The sequence below is a fragment of the Astatotilapia calliptera genome, chromosome 17 (genome assembly GCF_964374335.1).
Source record: "Astatotilapia calliptera chromosome 17, fAstCal68.1, whole genome shotgun sequence".
NCBI lineage: Eukaryota > Metazoa > Chordata > Actinopteri > Cichliformes > Cichlidae > Astatotilapia > Astatotilapia calliptera.
Genome location: NC_137438.1, coordinates 8704505 through 8716570, shown reverse-complemented (window position 1 = coordinate 8716570; position 12066 = coordinate 8704505). Strand labels below are relative to the sequence as shown.

The 12066-nt window shown below is 39.7% G+C and overlaps 1 protein-coding gene across 11 annotated transcripts in view; it reads right to left on the bottom strand.

The window, feature by feature from the left end:
* Nucleotides 1-12066, bottom strand: part of lrrc7 (leucine rich repeat containing 7) — a 149376-nt gene that overhangs the window by 37320 nt on the left and 99990 nt on the right. For 9 of the 11 annotated variants that reach the window (XM_080291270.1, XM_080291275.1, XM_080291276.1 and 6 more), the window contains 10 exons: nucleotides 11988-12051; nucleotides 11625-11699; nucleotides 11363-11507; nucleotides 9442-9514; nucleotides 9164-9181; nucleotides 5988-6117; nucleotides 2860-2975; nucleotides 2516-2585; nucleotides 764-863; nucleotides 461-585 (listed from right to left, as the gene is read on the bottom strand). In XM_080291270.1, coding sequence (XP_080147396.1) covers nucleotides 461-585; nucleotides 764-863; nucleotides 2516-2585; nucleotides 2860-2975; nucleotides 5988-6117; nucleotides 9164-9181; nucleotides 9442-9514; nucleotides 11363-11507; nucleotides 11625-11699; nucleotides 11988-12051 — 916 coding nt within the window. The remainder of the gene's footprint in view (nucleotides 1-460; nucleotides 586-763; nucleotides 864-2515; nucleotides 2586-2859; nucleotides 2976-5987; nucleotides 6118-9163; nucleotides 9182-9441; nucleotides 9515-11362; nucleotides 11508-11624; nucleotides 11700-11987; nucleotides 12052-12066) is intronic. The other 2 variants (XM_026148024.2, XM_080291277.1) reach the window with 1 other exon arrangement.

Genomic DNA, 12066 nt, shown 5'->3' with positions numbered 1-12066 from the left:
AGTATTGACTCAGAGGGCTGAATAATTACGCACACCCCACTTTGCAGTTATTTATTTGTAAAAAATGTTTGGAATCATGTATGATTTTCGTTCCACTTCTCACGTGTACACCACTTCGTGTTGGTCTTTCACGTGGAATTCCAATAAAATTGATTCATGTTTGTGGCTGTAATGTGACAAAATGTGGAAAAGTTCAAGGGGGCCAAATACTTTTGCAAGCCACTGTATGTACTTTCTTTTCTGTTTTCTATGTTTATAGTTGTTACTTTAATATTAATATTTGTATATTCAAAATAAATCAGTCACTCAATCAGTCAACTAATGCTTTACTTGTAAAATGTCATATTAATCTTAATATTGGAGGTGCTCCAATAGCAAAAACAAAGATAAACAGACACCCTACTCATCTCATACGACCCCCCCTCCCCCCACCTCCCACCCCAAAACAGATATAGCTGACCTTGACCTTCCCAGAGTTGTCTTCCTCTTCTTTCTTGTCCTCAAAATCGAAGGCCACAGTCATCCTCTGTTGTCTCTGCTCCTCCCACAGCGTAGGATTAAAGCTGTCGCTGTCCGACTGATAATCTGCACACACACCATAAATTAACAGCCGAGGGTTTAAAATTATAGTCAGGTAATCTTTACCTGGGTTATGCGCGCGTGCACACACACACACACACACACACACACACACACACACACACACACACACACACACACACACACACACACACACACACACACACACAAAAGGAGTTCGTACCCTCATCATGTCGCGGCTGCTGGGGAAACATGTAGTTGGTCAAAACCTTCTGTTTGGTTTCTGGGTGGGCTTCTGTCTGCAGTGGGATCAGAGCCTTGGACTGCACACACACACACACACACACACACACACACACACACAGTCACAGTATTGTTGTAGGAACTTTTACTGATGACATCTATTCCATTATGTCTAATTTTAACCTGCACCTACCCCTTTTCCTAAAAACAAAGATTTCTGCCTGCTGCTCATTTAAATTGCTCACACAATCAGCTGCAGCAGAGCTCGACTTCAAACGAAACCTGCCGAGTGCTAATGCAAATCACTTGGGAAGGATTTGCGAATCAATTTTCCCAACAGGGAAAATAAATGTTTCATTGCATTCAGATTACAAATATCACAACACATCCTAATTAAAACTGCACCAAGACATTATAGTTTACATTTTCTATTTTCGGATACAATGCTAGTAAACTTTTCTGTCTTCCTCGCAAACTTTAATGCGGACCGAATTCCCATGACGTCAGAGTCGCCACTTGTAATGCATCAAACAGCATGAGCGAATATGAGTTTCATTACTGAGGCAGAATATGCCGACATAAGTGGTGATATTAAATGTAAATGTGTGAACGCTCTGCCATTAAACAAATTGCATTTGAATTTTAAATTTGCTTTCCTCTTCAGCAGGTAAATAACGCTCCGAGCTTCTTGGGACTCATGATTTCGTTTAATGGCTTTGATTGAACTTAAAAATAAAAATGCAAATGTCTCAAAGAGCTGAAGAACAGTTTGGCTGCTTTTTCTGAATGACAGCTAAAACTGCATCCTCTCTGTAGACTCTGTGCTGTATATAGCGCATTCATCGCAGAGAGAATCAAATTCAGAGGGCCCATAAAATGATTCATTGCTATGTAGCATCTGTCTTATCACTGAGAAGGTTAACATGCAGCAAACTCTCACTGAAAGCACAAAATCAAGTAATTATCAGTTCATTGTAGTGTCTTTAAAAAACAAAACAAAGGAGAGAATAGTGAGAAAATGAACAGGAGCTGACATAAAATATTTAGCATGTGTATTTTTCATCATTATCACCCTGTTGTGAATAAATCTCCCTATTTTATTGATTTATCTTTGCCACACCGTTTTGATAAAAAGCCATTAGAAATGAAACGTGACACTAATTGATAATTAACAATAAAAACCTTCCAGTGACAGGCAAGTAAAAAGGACCTGTTAGTGACTCATCTCCATATTTATACTCTCGAGCTCTGCCAGAGTTACTTTGCATCATCAAAGTGAAGAGTAATCCTTATTTGAACCTCGGTGCAGGCCCTTTCAGCTCCTTTGCCCATTCTTTTTAAAACAACTCTCTTTACTGACTGGTTAAACTGAGCAGCAGCCGTGAACAGCAGGTGAGATGAGCCTCTGTGCTCTGAGATGACCATGTTGGGGACATGTACTGTCTGACATTACACAGAGCCACGAGTAGAAGAGGTGGCTCATGGGCGGTACTTGAACATATGTTGACCTTATGTTAAATATGGGAACTCAGATATGTGATAGAAACTAAGGAAAGGATAAAGAGGTTGAAAGTCTATCAGAGAAACACAATTTTATAAAACATGCCATATCATAGTTGTGGTAATTTAATTACAATGTCGATTTCGTTGTGTGTTTGTGCTGCACATTTGTTAGCACACATTTGTTAGCTACGTGCTCTCTTGGAGAGCGTGGGCAGAGAGAAAGAGATACCTGATTGTCAGAGAGCCACAGAGCTGCCAGGTCCTTCAGCTTAGTGAAGGTAAACGGTAGATTCTTTAACCTAATCGAGAGAGACACACAGAGAGGGGGGGAGAGAGGGAAGGTGAGAAAGAAAAAAAAACAGAGATGTTTCATCACCCACGCACTGTACAGCCCGCAGAGCATATAACCATAGCAACACACTCAGCCATTCCCATGGAAACAGTAGACCGAACCGAAACGACCATTGAAAAAGTTTGCGCTCGTGTGTGCATTGTATCTATTCACTACTGAGTCATAAAGGAGCTTGGTCTCTGCGTGTGTGTATGTGTGTGTGCGTGCGTGGGTGGGTGTACCTGTTGTCGCTGAGGTTAAGGACTCGCAGTTTGGTCATCTGTCCGATCTCATCAGGAAGAAACTCCAGTTTATTGGACCGCAGTGACATGACGGTCACGTTCTTGCAGTTACCGATCTGAAACACACAGAGACACAGACAGTCAGATTACATTAGATAAACATCGCATAGTGAGCAAGATCCACAGCATCACAATTAACCTATATTACACTGGACATCTTCAGACTGATGAGTGTTAAATTACAGATAGTATAAGACTTTTGTGCATCTTTGTAAGGTGCGTTTGATAATGTTCAACACCTTACGTTTACAAAATGTAATAATGTTGTTTTTAAAGTGACCATAATTTTTGTTTTCCATTCAAACATGTAATATATTTAATGCATCCAGATTTATCATCTTCTCTTTCAATAATGGGCTTCAGCCAACCTAAGCTAGTAATACCTAGCATCATAATAACTTCGAAAAAGAACATCTGCAACATGGCTGACATCTGTCATCACACTTTGAACCAGATAAAACAAACAAAAAAAACACTTTCCAAAAGGTTGACTGCTAAAATAATGATTAAGAAAAACAGAATGAAATTAGGTACAAATCATTACTAAATCATAACAGAAATTGGGACAAGGACAAGAATTTAATGCTCATTTTCAACTAAATGGGAGAAAAACATTGATAAAAAGTTGGGACATGGGAACAAAAGCATGGAAAAGTGTCACTCCTGGAGTGGATCCAAATACAGGGAGTGCAGAATTATTAGGCAAGTTGCATTTTTGAGGAATAATTTTATTATTGAACAACAACCATGTTCTCAATGAACCCAAAAAACTCATTAATGTCAAAGCTGAATGTTTTTGGAAGTAGTTTTTAGTTTGTTTTTAGTTTTAGCTATTTTAGGGGGATATCTGTGTGTGCAGGTGACTATTACTGTGCACAATTATTAGGCAACTTAACAAAAAACAAATATATACCCATTTCAATTATTTATTTTTACCAGTGAAACCAATATAACATCTCCACATTCACAAATATACATTTCTGACATTCAAAAACAAAACAAAAACAAACCAGCGACCAATATAGCCACCTTTCTTTGCAAGGACACTCAAAAGCCTGCCATCCATGGATTCTGTCAGTGTTTTGATCTGTTCACCATCAACATTGCGTGCAGCAGCAACCACAGCCTCCCAGACACTGTTCAGAGAGGTGTACTGTTTTCCCTCCTTGTAAATCTCACATTTGATGATGGACCACAGGTTCTCAATGGGGTTCAGATCAGGTGAACAAGGAGGCCATGTCATTAGTTTTTCTTCTTTTATACCCTTTCTTGCCAGCCACACTGTGGAGTACTTGGACGCGTGTGATGGAGCATTGTCCTGCATGAAAATCATGTTTTTCTTGAAGGATGCAGACTTCTTCCTGTACCACTGCTTGAAGAAGGTGTCTTCCAGAAACTGGCAGTAGGACTGGGAGTTGAGCTTGACTCCATCCTCAACCCGAAAAGGCCCCACAAGCTCATCTTTGATGATACCAGCCCAAACCAGTACTCCACCTCCACCTTGCTGGTGTCTGAGTCGGACTGGAGCTCTCTGCCCTTTACCAATCCAGCCACGGGCCCATCCATCTGGCCCATCAAGACTCACTCTCATTTCATCAGTCCATAAAACCTTAGAAAAACCAGTCTTGAGATACTTCTTGGCCCAGTCTTGACGTTTCAGCTTGTGTGTCTTGTTCAGTGTTGGTCGTCTTTCAGCCTTTCTTACCTTGGCCATGTCTCTGAGTATTGCACACCTTGTGCTTTTGGGCACTCCAGTGATGTTGCAGCTCTGAAATATGGCCAAACTGGTGGCAAGTGGCATCTTGGCAGCTGCACGCTTGACTTCTCTCAGTTCATGGGCAGTTATTTTGCGCCTTGGTTTTTCCACACGCTTCTTGCGACCCTGTTGACTATTTTGAATGAAACGCTTGATTGTTCGATGATCACGCTTCAGAAGCTTTGCAATTTTGAGACTGCTGCATCCCTCTGCAAGATATCTCACTATTTTTGACTTTTCTGAGCCTGTCAAGTTCTTCTTTTGACCCATTTTGCCAAAGGAAAGGACGTTGCCTAATAATTATGCACACCTGATATAGGGTGTTGATGTCATTAGACCACACCCCTTCTCATTACAGAGATGCACATCACCTAATATGCTTAATTGGTAGTAGACTTTCGAGCCTATACAGCTTGGAGTAAGACAACATGCATGAAGAGGATGATGTGGACAAAATACTCATTTGCCTAATAATTCTGCACTCCCTGTACAGTACAGTGAAGGCTAAGTAGTTTAACAAGACGTTTTAATAACTGACCACAAAAAGGAACAGCAATGATCTAAAAACCCCAAATGCAAGTGAAATCAATCAACAACAGGTGAAGACAATTACAGCAAAGCTGGCAATCTCAAAGGAAGGAAAAACAAATGGAAACTAGAATAAGAACAACAAAAAACAAACCTTCAAAGTAAAACAGGAAGTAACCAAAAGACAAAAGGCACTAACAGGAAGTTGAAACACAAGAAGGAAGAGACAGGAAACACTGAGGGAACTGAAACTACTATTATTAATTATGATCAACACATGAACCAAAACACAAGGACACAAAAACCCAGGACCATGACAAAAAGTTCTTCAATGTAAAGAAACACCAAGGGGAACGTCATTAGTGGGAGCTAATTAGGTTAATTAGGAAGATGGTTAGGAGGAAAACGAGTGGCCCAGATTGGCTTTAAGAATTATGGACAGGGAGGGGTTCAACAGCTTCATAATAACATCTTGCAAAGTAAAATTACAAAGAATTTGAGGAGATGATCATCTAACGCACATAATCTCATTAAAAGATTAAGAGAAACCAGAAAATATCACTGGGTAGAAATTGCTTCACAGGCTTACAGAGACTTCAGTAAGTCACTGCCAGCGGACACAGTTTGTTGCTGAGAAGTCTGCCATGTTAAAAAAGTAACCGTGTGCACTCGTGCACATAATACATGCTGTATCAAAAAGATTCATCTGATTTCAAAAGGCTTTTTTTTTCAAGTAATGGACATAGAAGTGCAAAGATTTCAAGATGTGTCTTCATCTCCATACCTCGCGGGGCAGCTCTGAGAGGAAGTTCTCATCGGCAGCGAAGGTTCTCAGGCTGTGCAGGTAGCCGATGGTGGGAGGCAGCGACTCCAACTCATTACAACTACAGTCCAACTCCTCCAGTAGAGACAGACTGAGTGGAAGGAACAAAGGCAGGAAGGAAGAGGCAGAGAGAGCATGACAGAGATAGAAAGGAAATCATTCTGCAGGCAACACAATCTCTTCTGTAACATTAAATTACTCAGACATGAAAGAATAAGAATTGCAGTATTCGTTATTCCTACAGCTGTCAACACATCATGTGATAAGACTGAAACAAGGAATGAATGGATGGGGGGTGGGGAGTACTGTATATGTATCCAAAGCCTGATATATATTTTTTGTTTGAGCAATAGAGTACTATTGTTGTCCAACACACACATCATTAAATGAGCCTCATCATTTAACTTGGTGACACGTCAGCCTCACACACTATCACCATAAATTAAAAGTGTATTAAAATAGTGTGTTACCTCACTTAAATGAACATTTGTACAGAAGGTATATCTCTGAGGCATTTACACACAAAATGTTTTCAAAGTTTTTTGCTTAGGTTTGTGCTGGAGTAAGCTCCACAGACATGTTTACCTAGTTTCAGACTTTTCATGGGATTTGTTGACAGCAACAAACACGACGACTGTCAGCTGCCACTTCTTTAAACGTGTTATGATGAAAAGGAAAATTTGCACCAGTTAATAAGTGGCGAGTGTTGAGAGAGAGGGAAAAGATCAACACATTGAAGAATCCATCCATCAATCAATAAATGACTTAATATGAATTTGGCCTCATTTGATGGCCACCCATCTCATCCCCTTTGGGTATCTTAAAATTCTTCAACCTGGATCTCAATTTCTCCACTCCACTCAGTTATACAGCAAGATCCACAGAAGGCCCACTACAGGACACTATGACCGCCCCCTTTGACTGCCATCATTGTCCTAGCATCACGCTAACAGCAGGCTAATGCTAATGAGACAACAATTTTACATTAATGTACTGTCACTGTTAACATTGCATTAGTCTGCTATTATTATTCCCGATAGACCGGACCATCTGGGCCACCATACGGTCTGACAGGAAGGAAAAGGATAGGAGAGGAGACAAGAGGAGAAAAGAGGAAAGGACTTTCACACCCCACATTTAACTTCAAGTTTCTTTCATTTAGCGTTGCTTGTGTTCCCAATCACAAGATTATAATCCTCCTTTTCCAAGGACAAAAAAAGAAAAAAAAAACTCAGTTCCCTCTGGTTTAAATACTCAAGATGCACATTCATAGAAGCATTAGTCATGAGCAAACAAGTTAAGATACGTAGTAAATATATAAAAGGATACACTCACCAATCACTTTATTGCGTATACCTGTCCAACTGCTTGTTAACGCAAATATTGCAGTTACTATGCAAATATAATCAGTGCATTTTGGCATATAGACATAGTCAAAACGCACTGCTGCCCAAACCGAGCATCAGAATGGGGAAGAGAGGTGATTTATGGAATTTGAAAATGGCGTGGTTATTGGTGCAGGACAGAAACTTTAGAAACTGCTGATCTACAGGGATTTTCCCAAGCAACCATCACTAGGGTTGACAAAAATCATCCAAATTCAAGGAAATATCCAGCAAGTGGCAGTTCTCTTGGTGAAAATGCCTTATTGATGTCGGTGGTCAGAGGAGAATGGCTGGGCTGCTCCGAGCTGATAGGAAGGAGTCAAATAATCACTCAGTACAACCAAGGTATGAAGGGCAGATGGGCTATAGAAGCAGAAGACAACACTGAGTTCCCCTTCTGTCCACAATTTACACGAGCTCACCATAGTTGAAGACTGGAAAAACATTGCCTGGTCTGGGGAACATTTTAATGATAATGTCAGAATAAAATTCCACTTTGTTTTGTATCAACAGTTCAGTGCTGTAGGTGTAATGATTTTTAGGATATATTCTTGACACACTTTGGTAAACATGAAGCTGTCTGTTACTAATCTCTGAGGAATGTTTCCAGCAACTTGTTGAATCTTTACCAAATGTGAAGGCAGTCAAAAGGGGACTCAACTAGCAAGGTGTACCTAATAAAGTGACCAGTGAGTGTACACTGCCATGATGGCACCTTTCTTATGTCTAATGTAGCAGAGGCTTTAAACATTTTAAGACTTTAATAAGCAAAACAATAACAGTAGTAGTACCAGCAGCAGTATTCATTCTATTTATTTATGTTCTATGTGGATTCGACACATATCCAGTAAAGTCTATATGCAGTATTTATTCTACATGGAAACTGAAACATTGGGAAGGGATCACATTCATCATTAGTAAGAAACACTTTAAAAACTAAAGGTAAGAAAAGGACCTTTTAAGGGGAATTAATGGATCTACAGCACTACTTATTGAAGCTAAAACCTGGGACCTGTCCAGGAAGACAAAATGTTTCCAGTGCGCTCAGATACAAATCTTGCAAAAGTGTAATGATAATGTTAAACATGGCATCTGCACATGTTTATGCATAAAGCCACATGGAAAAAAGTATCGATTTAACGTGTAAAAACAAACAAACAAACAAACCAAAAAACCCAACAGAATCAAATTATTCCCATCCAAACTGATGTAGTTTAATATCACTCGAATTTTGGGCCATTTTGGACTGCATTTGTCAACAATTTACCAGCTCATAACTTCTAACTAATCTCTAAATATAGAGAGAGAGATGAAAGAAAAGCACTTTAAGTGGAATTTAAAAAAAAAAGAAAACAAAAATCTTCTGCCTAATTTAATAAATGCTCATATTTTCCCAAAACAAATAATGGAATTACTGCCACCAAATCTGGACTGTGATGGATAATAATGAGAATGTAATCACATTACTGTAATCATTTTTACATGCAATCATTTCCATCTGAACGCTGCAGATTTTTACTGGTATGCTACTTTTTCAGTGAGAGTCTTACTCAAACGTTACGTCCAAATGTCCCAACAAGAAGAAAATGCAAAGTCGTGTTTATGTTTGCATGTAATTCATGTATTAATGTGAAGATGTTTCCCACATGGACAGCATGTGGCAGCAAGCAGGAATTCTTGTATCTGTAACACAGCTGAACATTTGTCTGTCTCTGAACACACCCCCGGATCCAGGAGGCTAATGTTACTCACCCTTGCTTGGGCTTCGGACTAACGCCGCGGCAATGCAGCAAATACAACACACAGAACCCCCCCCCAGTCATCAGCCAGCATAACAACACAGCAGCTAACAGCAATAAACAAGGAAAACAACAACCCACCAACGATACATGTCACCTTTCGAGATCATCTAAAATGACAGCAGGTTCTGCTGAAGGAGCTTTTAAAGTTTTTTGAAGAAAAAAAAGTATACACTATAAAAGTATAGATGTGTATTTGGCTTTGATGGAGTGTGTGTGCATTTTTCTTACCTCCCAATGGTGTTAGGCAGTGAGGTTAGCTGGTTGTCATCTACCTTTAGTGTTGTCAGCTTCTTTAACATTCCTGCAAACACACACACATGCAAAATTACTCTGTTCCTAGAGCAGGGGCCTCAAACCTGTGGCTCAGGTGCTGCAGTACATTCATCTCCACTTGCTCCCTGTGGCTGTTAGAAAAAGAAGATAGATGAATATGGAAATAAACAGCAGTTTAAAAAAACGTATGAGTGTCTCTGGACTGTGGGAGGATTTCAGAGTATCTGCAGAGAACCAAGACACAACCATGACATACAAACTCCACACAGAAACACCTCAACCGTTGGTGTAAAGTGACTCTTTACACCAGGGGTAGGCGACTCCAGGCCTCGAGTGCCGGTGTCCAAATGTCAAATGATTAGTTCATTACCAGGCCTCTGGAGAACTTCGAGACATGTTGAGGAGGTCATTTAGCAATTTGGATCAGTTGTGTTGGATCAAGGACACATCTAAAACCTGCAGGACACTGGCACTCGAGGCCTGGAGTTGCCACCCCTGCTTTACGTTATCTACAGACTGTGAAAAGCTGACCAAGAATCCTGGCTACACATGAAAAACAGCCAAGCAATGCCACAATCAAAAACAACTGGGGTTTAATGTTTCCAGCGTTTCTTATCGTAACTGCAAATATCTCTGAAAACAATGACCAATTTACTGAACAGTTTCTGATGCTTAGGTTGCAGGTAAACAAGGCACTATTTAGCTCCAAATTCTCTTTCAGCAAACCTCTTGGCAATGAATGGAAAAACACCCCAGTCAGCACAGTCACACACACCTAGGAATTCAAACTACAGCACAGTGATAATGTGTGGCATTTATTAGTAGTATCAATATGCTTGCAATATTGTGTTAATATAGGGATGGCAATGTCAATATTTTATTAAATAAAATAAAAATACTCTGGGAATACTATGAACAAGAGGGCTCATCGCATGCACCACCATCATGAGATTTTCCAGATTTCCCTAAATCAGCTCTACCGAACTGAAATCAGCTGATTGTAGCTCAAACGCACAGGAAGACAAAACATGTTTGTTTGAGGCTTTTTTTCTTTCTATCCGCCTGAAGCTTAGATAAGTGAAGAACCTTTGTCACGACAGTAACAATATAATCATATTTGTATTGTAATTACTGAATGTAATAAACTACAGCAATACTGAAAAATGTAATGTGATTAACACGTTACCCCCAACAGTGGCCTTACGGTAGGGTTTGGGAGGTTTTCGTGTCGGTATGCTTGACAATCTCATTTTATGGCAAAAAAATAACTAAAGTGAGATAACTTTAGTCTTGTTGACAAAGTTTAACTCTGATGACAGTTGAAACAATATGATAAATTGAGGTATGGTTTTGCAATACTTGGCATATTGTACAATGTTACTATAGTATCAAAGTATTGATATAATATATTATGGGGTGCCTAGTGATTCCCACCTCTAACAGCCAGCTACCCTCAGTGCTGCTGGTGACTTTTCTGCCTTTTGCCTGTGGCAATAACGCTGTGTGGATAATCATCGCTGAATAAAAATATGCTAAAATATCCAATATTTTATTTAAATATGTGCTGCTGCCCTACTGGTATATACTTAAAATGAAGCTAACAAATTTCCATTTGCTTTCATTACTTTTAAAGTCATTAGGCTACCCAGAGTCTTTGTTTATGTTTGGAAAATGACAGCATTTAGGCTAGCTGTTTCTCTCTGTTTTCAGCATTTATGCTACTTAGCTAACAATGTTAGCTTTACTTGTCAAATCTTAAATTGGCCTCCACAAAAGCACAACAGAATGACCAGTTTGGTAAAAGTATAAAGTAGGTAACATTTTCTGAATGACTCATAGTGTTTTTGTGTGCGTTTGCGTGTCCATATGTGTATACCTATAGAGTCAGGAAGGTGCTGCAGCATGTTAGAGGATAGCAGCAGGTCTTCCAAAGCCTCGCAGCCCGAAATGTCCGCGTCCAATGTCTCGATACGATTCTTAGCCAAGTCCAAGTACCGCAACTGACGAAGCTTCCCTATTGACTATTGTGCGGGGAGAAAAGAACAGAGTAAAGACGAATAAGCAGAAATCGGAAAAAAGCATAGACATGTTCAACTGTATATGCTCACATGAAGCTTTTTGTCCCAACTTCTGCTCACCCCTGGTATAGTCTGCAGAGAGTTATTATCAAGCCATAGCTCCTTCAGATTGTGGATCTGTTCCAACACCTCCGGCTGACATGCGCAAAGAAAAACCGACATTTTCACTGAACACACGCTATAAATTATACATTTAGACTTCGCATTTATATTGAGACTACTAATTATGTACAGGTGCAGCCTTTCTTTTCTGCAGTTCATTTACAGATAACACTTTTGGTTGTGTTACTTTATTGTTTAGTAGCTTAAACATACTGCATGCACAGCACTGTATAGTTCAACCTTTTATGTTTCTGCTTCTCTTAATTTTCCATGTCCACATTTGCTAATTTCATTTCTAAAACATGCGTTAGCTGGTCTCACCACTTCAGAAAATTCATTGCTACCCAGATCCAGCCTCTCGAGCTGTGTCAGTCTGTGGATGGACCTGAGAGGAAAGAAT